This window comes from Hyla sarda, chromosome 6 (genome assembly GCF_029499605.1).
Source record: "Hyla sarda isolate aHylSar1 chromosome 6, aHylSar1.hap1, whole genome shotgun sequence".
Lineage (NCBI taxonomy): Eukaryota > Metazoa > Chordata > Amphibia > Anura > Hylidae > Hyla > Hyla sarda.
Genome location: NC_079194.1, coordinates 65195516 through 65210963, shown reverse-complemented (window position 1 = coordinate 65210963; position 15448 = coordinate 65195516). Strand labels below are relative to the sequence as shown.

Genomic DNA, 15448 nt, shown 5'->3' with positions numbered 1-15448 from the left:
CTCTGTGATAAGTTTATTTAACCAGACAAGATCGATACTTTACTGTTAAGCACGACTGGACAGGTACCGGTCATTCCAATAAGAGCTTGAAGGAAATATAGAGTCCTGCAGAAAGGATTTACACAATTTAGTACTGTCTTGACTAGGTGACTGCTGGGTCTGTCCAACCACACTCATGACCCAACATCTCAAGTATGGAGGACCCAATAACATGCCCATAAGGGTCCTGAATACCATTAGAGACCTGTTATTTCTTTTTCTAACAGAGCCAAAACTCCATCAATATGAACAATACATGCTACTTGTCAACTTGCATATAAGCAAGTGCCGTAGTATGTAAGCTATAAGTTTATTGGGCTAATGTCCCTGTCTCCAGACAGTTTGATCAGGTAACAGGCCAAATTGTAAGTGCCAATATATATTTTTTTCTCTCTTCAGCTTTAGAGCTTATATTGGCAATATAATGCAATATGAACACTAAGTTCTGCAGAACACACCTCCTATATTACATTTTGTGTTAGTATGATACGTCATGATGTGGCTTAAATTAGAAAAAAAAAAATACAGCAATCCACATCGCACTCAGTAACACACTACCAAATAGACACTGTTGTATCATTGTAACAAATCATATTGGGAAATGCAAATATATGTTAAAAAGGTTTTAGCTCTACAAGAGTAAAGAAAGATTGTAACATGAATAAAAAAACACAATGTATTTACAAATGAACCAGCACACGTCCCTTGAGATCCAAGGCTTTGCCTTTGTCAAAATATCCAGGCATTAGCTTTAGAGATACACAAATGAAATCCCTATCCAGATTCTCTTCTGTTGAAGCAGAACATCTTTCTTAAAATACACCAGCAATTCAATGGACTCTACTTGCAGGTTTAAGACAATTAGTTATGGATCAAATTCCAAATGAAGACCATCGGTAACCAAATAGTAAGCATTACACCTTCAGATAAGAGCTTCAAAGTCATTTCAATGGAGTGAACACCATAGAATTTTTTTTTATATATATATATGCGGCATCAAAGACACATTTAGTTACTGTCCAGTTTTAGACACCGTTTCCTGAAATTCAGACCAAGTTAACTGGGTCATTCAGTATTGATAGGTTGGGCACAAACCCTCATCCTGTGTAAACAGAGACTGGAAAAGGGGCTGCGGGGAGAAGAAAAGGCGGTTAACCCTCATAGCAAAGTTTGATTGTTTCCCTCCTAAAAGTCAGACATTTGAGACTTGAACCATCACAGTCCTGCTGGAAAGGTTACAACTTATGAAGAGTTTGCATGAGAATGTGCCTAGCTTGAGGCTGCGATTCTAGCGCACGATTTGGCCTGCAAAGTAAAATGAAAAAAATATACATATTATATGTTTAGAAAGATTCTAACTTAATACAGAAACTACACATTTTTGAACTCCTAAAGGGGTATTGTTGCATACATCACACACTCACACACACATATTATATACATACACACACAAATAAAGCAGAGGGAGAGTAAAAATATTTTTAAAAAAAATAAAAATTAATACAAATAAAAAACACACACACACACACTATACTTACCTACTGCTGGTCCTTTGCAGCTTTTGTTCCCTATCCATCAGATCCCGAGATCTTCTGTCTTGATTCTACTTCCTAAACGAGCTGGCTCAGCCAATCACTGGCATTGCAGCCAGTGATTGGCTGAGCCAGAACACAAGGTCCTGCAATGAGCATTTGTCTCAGAAGCAGGGCAGAGGATTTTAGACGGATTTTAGGGTTTTTTCCTTCTATATTTGTATCCTATTAGCAGCATATAAATTTCTTTTACACCCTGGTTGCTATGGGGGTTTAAAAGAGCTCAATAGTCAAGCTAGTGAGCACTGGCTGCCATCAACAGCCAGGACTCACCGCTAATGCCAGCACCTATCCTTTAGATCCTGTAAAAAAAAAGTCACAGGGTCTAAAAGTAACCATTACATGTGCAGATGGGGAGAACAGGCGATCGGAACCTCAGCAGGGTGATCGCGGGGTCCCTCACCTGCCTCTGTGCCGTCCAATCTTCCGGCAGGCGGAAAAAGCAGAGCATTGATAACACGGAACAGTGCTATGCTATGGCATAGCATTGAACAGTGTTTGCAATTGATAAAATGCATATAATAAAAAGTGAATATTTATTAAAAAGTGTTAATTAGCCCCTCTAATAAAAGTTTAAATCGCCCGTCTTTTCAAAGAATAAAAAAAATAAATAAAAAAAAGTGGCGATGTTCGAACTGTTAAAATATAACAATGAATCTGTGTGGGGAATGGGGTGAACTTAGAAAAAATAAATAAAAAGGAGATTTTTTAACACTTACCATAAAATCTCTTTCTCGAAGGATCCATTGGGGGACACAGACAGTGGGTGTATCTTGCTGTCTCTTGGAGGTGTGCCACTATGGTGATAAAATAAAAATCAGCTCCTCCCGGCAGGATACATCCGCCTTCAGGCTCTAAGCTAGTCAGTTTAAGTTCCAGAGCAATAGGAGGAGACCAATAGGTCAAGAAAAAACCCAAAACTGTCCGAGAACCAGAAGAAAAAACATAACTGAACACACCCTCGGACAGAGAACCAAGGAAAAAAACCAAAAAGGAAAAGAGCTGTGTCCCCCAATGGATCCTTCGAGAAAGAGATTTTACGGTAAGTGTTAAAAAATCTCCTTTTCTCTATCGGCTCCATTGGGGGACACAGACAGTGGGACGTACCAAAGCCGTCCCTTGGGTGAGCAGATAAGTAGTCAGGCAGACGGCTGATCCACTGCCGCCTGCAACACCCTACACCTCAAGTTAGCATCAGCCGATGCAAAAGTATGAACCCGGTAAAACCTCGAGAAAGTGTACAAAGACGACCAGGTAGCCGCCTTGCAAATCTGCGAGGCCGAGGCTCTATTCTGGAGAGCCCAGGATGCCCCAACAGAACATGTGGAATGAGCCACAACCCTGAAAAGAGGAATCTTTCCCCTTACAGCGATAGGCTTCCGAAATGGCGGACCGAGTCCACCTAGAAATGGTGGCCTTGGAAGACGGTTGTCCCTTGCGACGACCTTCCGTAAGGACAAAAAAGGAATCACACTGACGAAACGAAGAAGTGATGAAGAGATAAGACCGAACAGCCCAAACCACGTCCAGCTTGTGCGGTAAGCGCTCCCTAGGATGAGAAGGAGCCGGGCAATATGACGGGAGGACAATGTCCTCATTGAGATGAAAGGCCGAGACCACCTTAGGCAAAAAGGAAGGGTCTGGCCGGAAAACAACCTTGTCCTGGTGGATCACCAGAAACGGAGAACGGCAGGAAAGGGCTGCCAATTCAGACACCCTTCAGATGGAGGTGATAGCCACCAGTAACGCCACTTTCCAAGAAAGGAGGCAGAGAGATACCTCTCTAAGGGGCTCAAAGGGTGCACCCTGGAGGGCACTCAGAACCAAATTCAAGTCCCAAGGGGGAGAAGGTGACCAATGAGGAACAGCGTGCGCCACTCCTTGCAGGAAGGTCCGGACATGAGGATTAGAAGCCAGGGGCCACTGGAAAAGAACAGTAAGGGCCGAAACCTGACCCTTAAGGGAACAGAGACAACCCCAGTTCCAACCCCGACTGCAAAAAGGAGAGAAGACGGGGAACAGAGAAGGTCCTGTGCTTCAAACCAACAAAAATAAGACCTCCAAGTATGGTGGTAAATCCTTGCAGAGGAGGACTTACGAGCCTTGAGCATGGTGCGAATGACTTGGGAAGAGAACCCGCGGGCCCTCGAAACCGCCTTCAAATGCAGCGACTGTAAATTGGGGTGGCAAAGAGGACCCTGAGAGAGCAGGTCCGGACGGGCAAAAGGCGCAGTGGAGCGTCATCCAGAAGCCTGAATAAGTCGGCGTAGCACGACCTTCGGGGCCAGTCTGGAGCTACCAGAATGGCGGGGACACCCTCTGCCTTGAGCTTCCTCGGCACCCTGGGAAGAAGCGGAAGAGGAGGGAACAGATAGGGTAGGGCAAACCCCGCCCAAGGAATCACCAGGGCGTCCACGGCCAGAGCATGAGGGTCCCGGGACTTGGACACAAACGGAAGGCACTTCCAATTGTGCCGGGACGCGAAGAGGTCCACGTCCGGAATGCCCCAGAGGTCGCAGAGTTGCGAAGACCTCTGGATGTAGGGACCATTCGCTGGGGTCGGGTGAGGACCGACTGAGGAAGTCCGCTTCCCAGTTGAGCACCCCCAGGATGTGAATCGCCGAAATGGCCGGAACCTTGCTCTCCGCCCAGGAGAGAATCTTTGCCACCTCGGCCATGGCTATCGAGCTGCGAGTGCCGCCCTGACGATTTATGTACGCCACGGCCGTGGCGTTGTCCAACAACGCAGACAGGACGGGACTGAAGATGGGACTCCCAATGAAGAAGACAAAGAAGAATCGCCCGTAATTCCAATATGTTTATCGAAAGAAGGGTCTCCTGGGGAGACCAGAGTCCCTGAACCGTCCAATCCCTGAACACGCCGCCCCAGCCCGACAGGCTGGCATCCGTTGTAACAACCTGCCAGTGAAGGGGAAGAAACGACTGCCCTTGGAGAAGAAGGGGGGAGCGGAGCCACCAGAGCAGAGACTGACTGACCCTGCGAGTGAGAATAATCTGACGATCAAGGGACAGAGGAGACCTGTTCCATCGGGAGAGAATAGCCAGTTGAAGTTGGCGGTAATGAAACTGGGCAAAAAGGTACGGCCTCCATAGTTGCCACCATCCGACCCAGGACTTTCATACAAGTGCGGATGGAGACCGATACCTGGGTCCGAAGGGAGCGGACCCCCGACCGGAGCGCCAGACGTTTGTCCTGCTGAAGACGAATTCGGGTAGAGGCCCTGTCGAAGTGAAGTCCCAGAAAGGTTAGAGACTGGGTAGGACGGAGGACTGACTTGTCCTGGTTGATCATCCACCCGAAGAGAGTCAGAGTGTGGAGAGTGACGTCCAGATTCTCCAGAGTCTGGGCCCTGGTTGGAGCCTTGATGAGAAGGTCGTCCAGATAGGGAATCACCGAGATTCCCCTCGACCGGAACAGGCCCATCACCGGCGCAAGGACCTTTGTAAAGACCCGAGGAGCCGTGGCTAGACCAAAGGGGAGGGCTACAAATTGAAAGTGCCCGTTTGGGACCGCAAAGCGGAGGTACTGATGATGGAACAGGAACAATGACCCCTGGAGAAGCAGAGACTGCAGAGCCGCTCAAAACGGCTTCGCCAGAGGAGGAGACCGGGGGGCTCGGGAGCGAAAAAAGCGATCCGGTAAACGTTGGACACCACGTCCCTGACCCAAAAGTCTTGCATGTGAGAGGTCCAAATGTCTCGAAAAAGCAAGAGACGACGTCCCACCCGAGAAGAAACCGCAGGTGGGGGCCTCACTTCATGCAGAAGTGGGCTTGCGGTTGCCTGCTTTGGGCGCAAAACGGCCGGACCGGTTGGAGTCCGGCTTCCAAGACGGGCAAGCCCGGAACTAGGGAGCCTTCTTATCCCGCGAGGGCGCTTGCCCGGACCCCTTGTTGGAGCCGGAGGTCTGAAAGGAAAAAGGACTTCCTTTGGGAAGTAGGGCGAGCCTTATTTTGAGGTAACAAGGAACTCTTACCTCCCGTTGCCTCAGAGATAATCTCATCAAGGCGTTTGCCAAAAAGACGGCCACCCGTAAAGGGAAGCTCAGTGAGAGATCTTTTGGAAGCGGCATCCGCATTCCAAGCCTTAAGCCACATAGAGCGGTGGAGAGCCGCTAGATGACCCACAGCATAAGCAGAACAACGGGCTGCCTGCATGGAAGCTGCGCACAGAAAATCCCCGGCTTTAGAGCATTGGAGAGCCAAAGCAGATAGATCCTCTGGGGGGGATCCCGCTAAGATATCCTGAAGGAGCTTTTGGCACCACTCCGACAGGCCCTTGGACACCCAGGTGGAGGCGAAAATGGGAAGAAGAGAAGAGCCAGCAGCTTCAGTGGCAAACTTCGCCAAGGATTCTACCTTCTTGTCCGTGGGATCCTTGAAGGCAGCGGCATCTGCCAGATGCAGTGTAGTCGCCTTATTGATCCGGGAAACTAGTGGGTCCACTGAGGGAGGAGAAACCACCTTAGTGACAAAGACCTTGTCAAATGGATAACGATCTTGAATTGTCTTGATTCCAGGGAACCTCTTGTCTGGATGTTTCCATGCAGTTTCCAGAATGTCGTCAAAGTCAGCGTGAGAGCTGAACTTCTGAGGTGCTGGATTAGCACGATGAAAGGATACTCCTGGATTGACATCCGAAGATCCTGGGTCCTCCAAGTGAAAGGTGTCTCTTAGGGCTGTAACCAAAGAGTTCACCGTTGCAACTGAGTCCGGGCGGTCCTCCGAGTCAGATGCCGGCTCGGAAGCCTCGTCCACCAGTTCACCAGGGGAAAGAGAATGAGTAGAGGCAGTCCTGGAGGGGCGCGACTGACCGAGTACGGGGCTCTGGCGTGGCAGAGCGGCGACTCCGAGAACGTCCTCTGGAGGAGCGACGTTTGTGTCCAGATGACAGGGGGGGGGGGGGGGGGTTGGGAATGCTCACGTCTACCTGAAGACTCATTGGAAGAGTCAGACAAGGCACCCCTAGGACGCTTGTGAGAGCGTGAAGTATGTGGAGACAAGGAGCGAGCCGTTCCAGAGGTCCTGCGCCGGGAAGACCCCTTCAAGGCGGACACCACTTCTCGGGAGGCCTCAGCCACCGAGCGGGAGACTTGGGTCAAGTCAGCCATATACTGGGGCAGGGAAGAAACCCAGGCTGGGGGAGAGGCGGAGCAGGCAGGACAAGTGGGCTCGGCAGAGCCAGACATCTTGGTATTACAGTGCTTACAGAGATAGTAAGTCACTGAAGTTCCAGGTCTCTGTTAAGAGGGAGGAACAGCTCTGGGTACGGACATAATGTCTGAAAAGAAGGGAACTTTCTCACCCTAGTTTGTGTCCTCTGTCAGCTGCAGTGAGGAGACTCGCTCTGTGCAGCTAGAGAGAGAAACAGGCCAGCCAATAGGCAGAGAGGGGCATGCCTGAGCAAGGCACGAAGTAACTGACCCCCTCCTACTGAAAATCACGCCCACGGCGCTGATTGGAGGCTGCTTCGCGCCTCTGAGCGCTCCCAGCCCTGTGGACAGAGCTACAGACCGGCCGAAGAGAACTGTCATGGCGCCCGCTCCTTGTTCCGAGCACACCTGACGGCCGTTTATGCGCTCGGGGGAATAGAGCGGGCAGCCAATGCCGGCAGAGACTGCCGGAGAAAAGAAGAACGCCAGCGCTGAAGCGCCCGGCTCATAGCAGCGCCGCGGCTGTCAGCAGCGTATAAGGTGCTGCCGACAAAGTGAAAGTAAGCCGGCGCAGAGAGCGCCCGGGCCAGCGCCGCGGCTGACAGCCGCGTATAAGGCGCTGTGTACAAAAGTAACACAAATCACACACAAGCACACAAAGAAGTGCCGGAATAAGGCGCTGTATACGTAGTCACCCAAGCACACACACACACACGTGAAGTGCCCCATATACGATGTCCCTTCACGTGCCACTGCTCCCCGAAAAATAAGGTGCAGCCCTGTAAGCTAGCCCCAAAAAACTGAAGGTGGGCCAAAACAGGGGGTCTCCAGCTGCTGCGAGAAAAAGGGGAAAGTACTTACCTCAGTAGACCTTACCTAATGGAGTCTTCAGTCAGCTTAAGTTACCTGCATCATGCCTGGCTGCTATGCGCTAGCAGGGAAGCAGGGAAATAGGGGGACCCGGACCCGTGAGGTACCACCCAAGCGCTGACCGTTGGCGAGGGGGGGGGTTAACAGCGCATATACGCAATGTCTGTGCCCCCTCACTCGTAATGGGTAAACAGGGAACCGCAGTCCCTGAGTCCCCACCTGAAAACAGAAAAGAAAAGGAATAAAAAACTAATACGTCCCTAACTAGGAAAACAAAAAAATCAGAAGACCTGGTCTGGAGCAACCCAGACCACGTCCACCTCCTTCAGACACTAAGCTTAAACTGACTAGCTCAGAGCCTGAAGGTGGGTGTATCCTGCTGGGAGGAGCTCACTTTTTTATCACCATAGTGTTACACCTCCTAGAGACAGCAAGATACACACACTGTCTGTGTCCCCCAATGGAGCCGATAGAGGGAAAAAAAGCACACATTCTTACAAAAAGTTATGATAAAAAAATAAAACAAAAAAAAAGTAGTGAAATTAAAACGATAATGTAATTACAATTACAAAAGTAGAATTACAAAGTACAATTTGTTCTACATAAATTAGCCCTTATATGACCCTGTAGATGGAAAATTTAAAGATTTATGGCTATTAAAAGGTGAGGGGCAAAAATTTTAAGTGGCCAAGAGATCCATGCATAGAAGTATATGCAAAGAAATAGACTGATCTCTCTGCTGGCCAGGGAGTGGAGTGCAATGCCCAGCTAATAACTCATTATCTAACTCATTATCGCAGCCAGGATCAGGAGTGAGATCTTGTGATTTCAACAACTTTTACCTGATGGACTTGTCAAAAGTTGTTTTTAATGACAGTATCACTTTAAAGGGGTTAAAGTCCTGGAGCACTGCAAACTAGGCTACTACAACAAATCTCCTACAGGAATTCTGGTATGTAGTCTTGCGTACTTACTTTGAAATAAAAGCCAACAGAATAGGAATAAGAGACTTCTGAAAATAATCCTGCTCCACAACGTGATTTAAAGACATTAAAGGTCCATACAAGTGTGGGATGGCTTTCGTCTTTTCCTCACTCTACAAAAGAAACACAATACATGAATGAACAGGGACTGTACAAGACTGTTTGTCTAGCAGGCAGCACAGGGCTCAGTGCTTAGTAGTGTTGGATGACAGTACTGGGGTTCTGGGCTGAAATCTGATCAAGAGCAACATCTGCATGAAGTGTTTAATTCTCCCCATGTGCAACAGAGAAATCAGATTGTGCACTCCAGAAATATGGATATGTTCAGCATATACACTGAATTTGGTGTTCGAATGTGATGTGAACATAAACCAAGCCCTCACCTCCCTAATTCACAGATTTAGACATTATTTATATAGTGCACTATTACTGCCAGTCATGTTTGGGTGCATTCACATCACCAGTCGAGCCTATTGTTAGAACAAATAGCTTAAAGGGGTACTCCTCCTCCTCCTCCTCCCCCCCCCCCTAGACATCTTATCCCCTATGATGTCTGATCGCGGGGTCTCGCCGCTGGGGACCCCTACGGTCTCTGCTGCGGCACCCCAGACATCCGGTGCACGGAATGTGTCTTGTGTTGTATCCAATTTTATGTTTCTAAAACTTTCTAGGATATTTAAAAAATAATAATAAATTGTGTACAATTATGAAGATCAAAGTGTACAGTGGGACGATTCAATATGACTTACATTTTGGGACAAAAGATCGTGGTCAACCACAATTTTACATCTGACAAAAAATTGGATCAAAACAGGTGCAGTGTTAGATACGATTTGTCAATGGATAGATATATAATCTATACTATCCACCTCTATATAGATATTACACAGAGGTTGTAACGTCACACCACAAGAGCCAATTGTAAAAGGGGTCATACCTTAAGTAGTCCCATTTTAACTAGCAAACTAGTAATAAACATGTTTGGCTGAAAAGCGGTGGTGCCAAAAGCCTTTTTCATCAACTCATCTAAAAAAAAAAGAGAAGAAAAAGAATAAAATTTGAACAACACTTTTTAAGCAGTAAGTTTAGGTGTCCAGTCTGATGAAAATGGTTCCTTACCGACTGTTTCCTCCACTGCCGTCTTTATCTCCTGATCATCTCTGTACACTGATGATATTTGGATGAAAGCCTGTACTACCATCTCAGTATCTGAAACATCCGTCTAAAAAGATTCAAATATAGAAAATAAGCTTTACAAATAATGATTCCAACAGTTCAGCAAACGCTGAGTTACAAGCATAAGTATTCAGGCTACTGATGAAATATGTACCGTATTTTTCGCCGTACAAGACGCACTTTTTCTTCTCCAAAACTGGGGGGGGGGGGGGGGGGGGGAGTTGGTGCATCCTATACGGCAAATACACATTAAAACCTGTCCTATCGCGGCGGTCCCTGCGGACATCAACGGCCGGGACCGGCGGCTAATACAGGACATCACCGATCGCTGTGATGCCCTGTATTAACCCTTCAGATACGGCGATCAAAGCTGACCGCCGCGTCTGAAGCGAAAGTGACACTGACCCGGGTGCTCAGTCGGGCTGTTCAGGACCACTGCAGTGAAATCGCGGCGGCCCGAACAGCTTACAGGACACCGGGAGGGACCTTACCTGCCTCCTCAGTGTCTACTCCGTGCTGGGTTCCCCTGCATGGCCGGTGCTCTCCGTCGTCATCACATCGTCACGCACTCCGTCCCGTCATCCAATAGGAGCGGCGTGCGTAGCGACGTGATGGCAGCGACGGAGAGCTAGGATACCCAGCAGCAGAGATGTTCCGGAGCAACGGGGACACCCCGAGGACGCGGCGACAGCGATGGAGGGCATCATCCAGGGCAGCGGTGACGGGGACACATGAGTATTACCTCCTATACCAGTGGTCTTTTTCCATTTCGCCGTAGATTTTTGGGTAAATTGACTGATGTCATTACAAAGTAGAATTGGTGGCGCAAAAAATAAGCCATCATATGGATTTTTAGGTGAAAGATTGAAAGAGTTATGATTTTTTTAAAGGTAATGAGGAAAAAACGAAAATACAAAAACGGAAAAACCCCCGGGTCCATAAAGGGTTAAAATTGGGTGAGTCTTATATGCCGGAGCATCTTATATGGCGAAAAATACGGTATCTAGATTTGTATTATGGATTTGGTAACATGTAGCATACAATACCTGGGCAATAATTGTTGAACGTTTGGGACCCATTCTCAAGAGTTTTTCAGGAGATGGAAAGTTGAGAAAAGTAGAGGCATCAACAGGGGGAGGACGAGGAGAGACAGCAGGTGTTGGTTCCTTTCAGAAAGCAAAATGAATGTCTACTTTAATTCCAAAGAAAGCAAAATATTTCAGAAAAGTTGGTCATATCCTTACTTCAACTGCTTTTACCGGCTCCTCCGGTCTGTTTGAGGCTGCCGGGCATATTTGGAAAAGCCAAAAGCAGGCAAAGTGAGGAAGTCACGCATGGAGTTACACAAATGGCATAGCCCTGCTGTTTTCATAAGCCGTTTGTGCAATTCCTATTAAAGTCCATGGGAGTTGTGCAAATTGCATTCCCCATTTTGGCTACTTTCGGCGTTCACTTCAAAAGAGCCAGAAAAAGTGAAAGTAGATGAGACAACCTCTATAACCCCTTTGCGCAGAATGTCATATATAAACGCCGGGTTGTGCAGTGCGTTCGCGCATCCCGGCGTTTATAAATGACATGCAGTTAACCCGGCGCTGCACAGCAGCGCAAGGGTTAACAGGCAGAAATCCCGTGCCCAGCGGCGGGAGACAAGTTCTGCTTGACATCCCAGGACCATCTGTAATTGGTCCTGGGATTAGAGCCCTGTGATTGGTCCCTGTGGACCAATCACAGTGTATCAGTGTCTTTGTTACAATAACACCGGCTCCGAAGCTTTCAGTTCGTTCTGAACAGCGATCGGAGCCGGTGTTAGTGTTAGGACAGAAGACAGAAGAGTGTTAAAAAGCTTTTCTAAAAGCTAAAAATTTAAGTGGAAGTAAAAGAACCCCCCCTGTAGTGCCCCTTACCCTGCTGCTGCTGCCGCCGTCTGAAGTCTGCAGCCTGTCTGATCTGACAGGCTGCAGTGAAGATCCTAGTGACTGTCACTGTATATAACAGTGACAGTCTTGTATAAATCTGTGCCCCAGTAGTGCCCAGCAGTGCCCCCCAGTGCCCATCTGTGCCCATCTGCTGCCTCCTAAGTCTGCAGCCTGTGCGATCTGACAGGCTGCAGTGACGATCCTAGTGACTGTCACTGAATATAACAGTGACAGTCTAGTGCCCATCAGTGCCCATCAGTGTCCAGTAGTGCCCATCAGTGCCCAGCAGTGCCCATCAGTCTCCAGTAGTGCCCAGCAGTGCCCCTTCCAATTGCTGTCCTCCCTGTCTGAAGTCTGCAGCCTGTGTGATCTGACAGGCTGCAGTGAAGATTGTAACTTGTAACTGTAACTGAATATAGTTACATTCTACAGTACAGTACAGTAATAAAGTTTCAGTGCCCATCAGTGCCCCTTATCCTGCTGCTGATTCATTCATTCATTCATTCGTTCATTCATTCATTCATTCATTCGTTCATTCATTCATTCATTCATTCATCAGCTGTGAAGAAATTGAAGTCTGTCACTGACCATAACAGTGACAGTGAAGAATAATATAAAATACTGTCAGTGCCCCTGAAGTGACTGTCACCCTTTCATCCCATCACCACCTTGCACACCTCCATACTACCCTGTTACGTTTTTTCCTGGTGCGTCACTGATTAGTGACAGCAGTGACAGTTCGCCGCTGTTTTTTTTTAGTTCTAGTGGCGCTTTTTGTTTCAGTTTTTCCGTTGTTATAAAAAAAGTAAAAAAGTAAAAAAAATATATAAAAATATAAAAATACAAAAAAAATATTGTTCTAGTGTTGTACATCAGAGACACTTCGCCACTTATAGTGTCATCCAATATGTCAAGGCGTCGCATGTACAGCACTGAGGAGGCATATGCCTTCTTGGCATCTTCCTCTGGTTCAGATAGTGGTGAAGAGTTGTTATATTTGCCCTCTTCTTCTTCCTCTTCCACTGATTCTGACGAGGAACCTCCCCGCCACCGCCCTAGGCCAGGTCCTAGTACCAGTCCTAGTACCAATATTGAGCCAGGTCCTAGTGCCATCTCTGAGTGGGCTCCAGCTTCAAACTTTATACCCAATTTGCCTGAGTTTGTGGCCACTGCAGGCATTCGTGTTGACACCGTGGGGTTGAAAGAAGCTGATTTTTTTCAGCTCTTCTTTTCAGAAGAGCTGATTAATTTGATAGTGGAGGAAACCAACCGGTATGCTGAGCAATTCATTGCGGCCAATCCACAGGCATATCATGCTAGGCCTTATCAATGGACGCCAACCAATGCACTAGAGCTCAAAAAATTTTTTGCCCTTTTGTTTAACATGGGCATAGTTAAAAAGCCCACAATTCGCTCCTATTGGAGTAATGATATGCTTTACCATACTCCACTGTACCGGTCGGTCATGCCAAGGAATCGGTTTGAAGCCCTCCTCAAATTTCTACATTATGCAAATAATGAAAATTGTCCACCTCCCAGTGATCCAAATTTTGATCGCATATATAAAATTCGGCCCCTTGTTAATTATTTAAATCAAAAATTTTCTGAAGTTTACACCCCAGAAAAAGAGATTGCAGTGGACGAATCTCTTGTGCACTTCAAAGGAAGGTTGCACTTTAGGCAATACCTGCCTAACAAACGGGCCAGGTATGGGGTAAAACTTTATAAGTTGTGCGAGAGCACAACCGGCTATACGCACAAATTCAGAGTCTATGAGGGGAAAGACTCTAAAATAGAGCCCCCAGAGTGTCCCCCCGTACTAAAAACAACGGGAAAAATAGTATGGGATCTAGTTCACCCCCTGCTAGATCAAGGGTATAACATCTACCTTGATAATTTTTACACTAGCGTCCCATTACTACAATGCCTGTTTGCCAAGGGGACTGTGGCCTGTGGTACCATCAGGCGAAATCAAAGGGATCTGCCTAAAATTTTTGTACGGCAAAAGTTGAAGAAGGGGGAAAGCAAGGCTGTGTGCAAGGACAACATGATGCTTGTGAAGTACCAGGACAAGCGTGATGTTCTTGTACTAACCACCTTACACCCAGACAGATCCACCCCTGTCCAAGTCCGTGGTACCACAGAGAGTGCCCCTAAACCGGTGTGTATCCAGGACTATAATAAGTTCATGGGAGGGGTGGATCTGTCAGATCAGGCCTTGCAGCCGTACACTGCCCTACGCAAAACTAAGACCTGGTATAAAAAATTGGCACTGCACCTCTTCCAAATTACCATGTACAATTCATTTGTGGTGTACAAACGTGCAGGAAATACATGCACATACCTGCAATTCCAGAAAAATGTTATTAAGGACTTTCTGTTTGGGGATCCGGAAGGGGAGGAAAGCAGAGCCACAGGATCGGAGAACAGAATAGTTCCAGGGCAACATTTTCCTGCGGTAGTTCCCCGTAGAGAATCGGGGAGTAGGCAACAGAAGCGGTGTCGGGTGTGCTCCAAGCGTGGCATTAGAAAATGCACTATATACCACTGTGAGACATGTCCCCACAAACCCGGTCTGTGCATTGAAGACTGTTTTAAAATCTATCACACAACATATGATATCTAATTTTGTCCCCTTTAATTATTTTTAGAATGACTTTGGATAACTCTACCCAATGCACCCTTGGAATGACATGTGAGCAATTCATTTATTTCCCCCTTTTTCTCCACTAAACTATTAAAAAAAATCTAATTGGCAAACCCCTAATAAAACTAAAAATTCCCATTATACCCCTAGATGAATACCTTGGCAGGTATAGTTTTATATTTTCAACATTTTGCTAAACCCTTAACAAAAAAAAAAATTCCATTATACCCCTAGATGAATACCTTGGCAGGTATAGTTTTATTTTCACTATCTTGCTAAACCCCTAAACAAAACTTAAAAAAATTTCCATTATACCCCTAGATGAATACCTCAGCAGGTTCCCGGGGTTCTGGCTCCATAGGGGCTTCCTAAATCCGACATGCCCCCAAAAAATTCTCTCTCCAAATTTTGCTCCTTCCCTTCTGAGACCTGTAGTTCACCAGCAAAGCATTTTACGTGCTTTTATGGGTTATTTCCTTGCTCAAGGGAAATGGGGCTACAAATTTTGGGGTAATTTTTCAGCTATAACCCCTTGTAAAAATGAAAAATTTGGGGAAAAACAAGCATTTTAGTGATTTTTTTATTTTATTTTTTACATATGCAAAAGTCGTGAAACACCTGTGGGGTATTAAGGTTCACTTGACCCCTTGTTACATTCCCCAAGGGGTCTAGTTTCCGAAATGGTATGCCATGTGTTTTTTTTTTTGCTGTCCTGGCACCATAGGGTCTTCCTAAATGCGGCATGCCCCCAGAGCACTTCCAAAAAGCCAAAATGTGACTCCTTCTCTTCTGAGACCTGTAGTGTGTCAGCAGAGCACTTTTCACCCCCATATGGGGTGTTTTCTGAATCGGGAGAAATTGGGCTTCAAATTTTGGGGGGCATTTTCTGCTTTAACCCTTTGTAAAAATGTCAAATTTTTGAGAAACCAAGCATTTTAGGTAAAAAATATATATATTTTTTTACATATGCAAAAGTCGTGAAACACCTGTGGGGTATTAAGGTTCACTTTACCCCTTGTTACATTCCCCAAGGGGTCTAGTTTCCAAAATGG

The 15448-nt window shown here is 46.8% G+C and overlaps 1 protein-coding gene across 3 annotated transcripts in view; it reads right to left on the bottom strand.

Annotated features, from left to right (window-relative positions):
* The window catches only part of RANGAP1 (Ran GTPase activating protein 1), a 70667-nt gene continuing 55219 nt past the window's right edge, over nucleotides 1-15448 (bottom strand). For 2 of the 3 annotated variants that reach the window (XM_056524001.1, XM_056524002.1), the window contains exons 12-16: nucleotides 10880-10999; nucleotides 9777-9879; nucleotides 9595-9683; nucleotides 8649-8770; nucleotides 1-1344 (exon numbers count right to left, since the gene is read on the bottom strand). In XM_056524001.1, coding sequence (XP_056379976.1) covers nucleotides 1275-1344; nucleotides 8649-8770; nucleotides 9595-9683; nucleotides 9777-9879; nucleotides 10880-10999 — 504 coding nt within the window. In that variant the 3' untranslated portion in view covers nucleotides 1-1274. Of the gene's footprint in view, nucleotides 1345-8648; nucleotides 8771-9406; nucleotides 9447-9594; nucleotides 9684-9776; nucleotides 9880-10879; nucleotides 11000-15448 lie in introns of those variants that run through there. The other variant, XM_056524003.1, reaches the window with a different exon arrangement.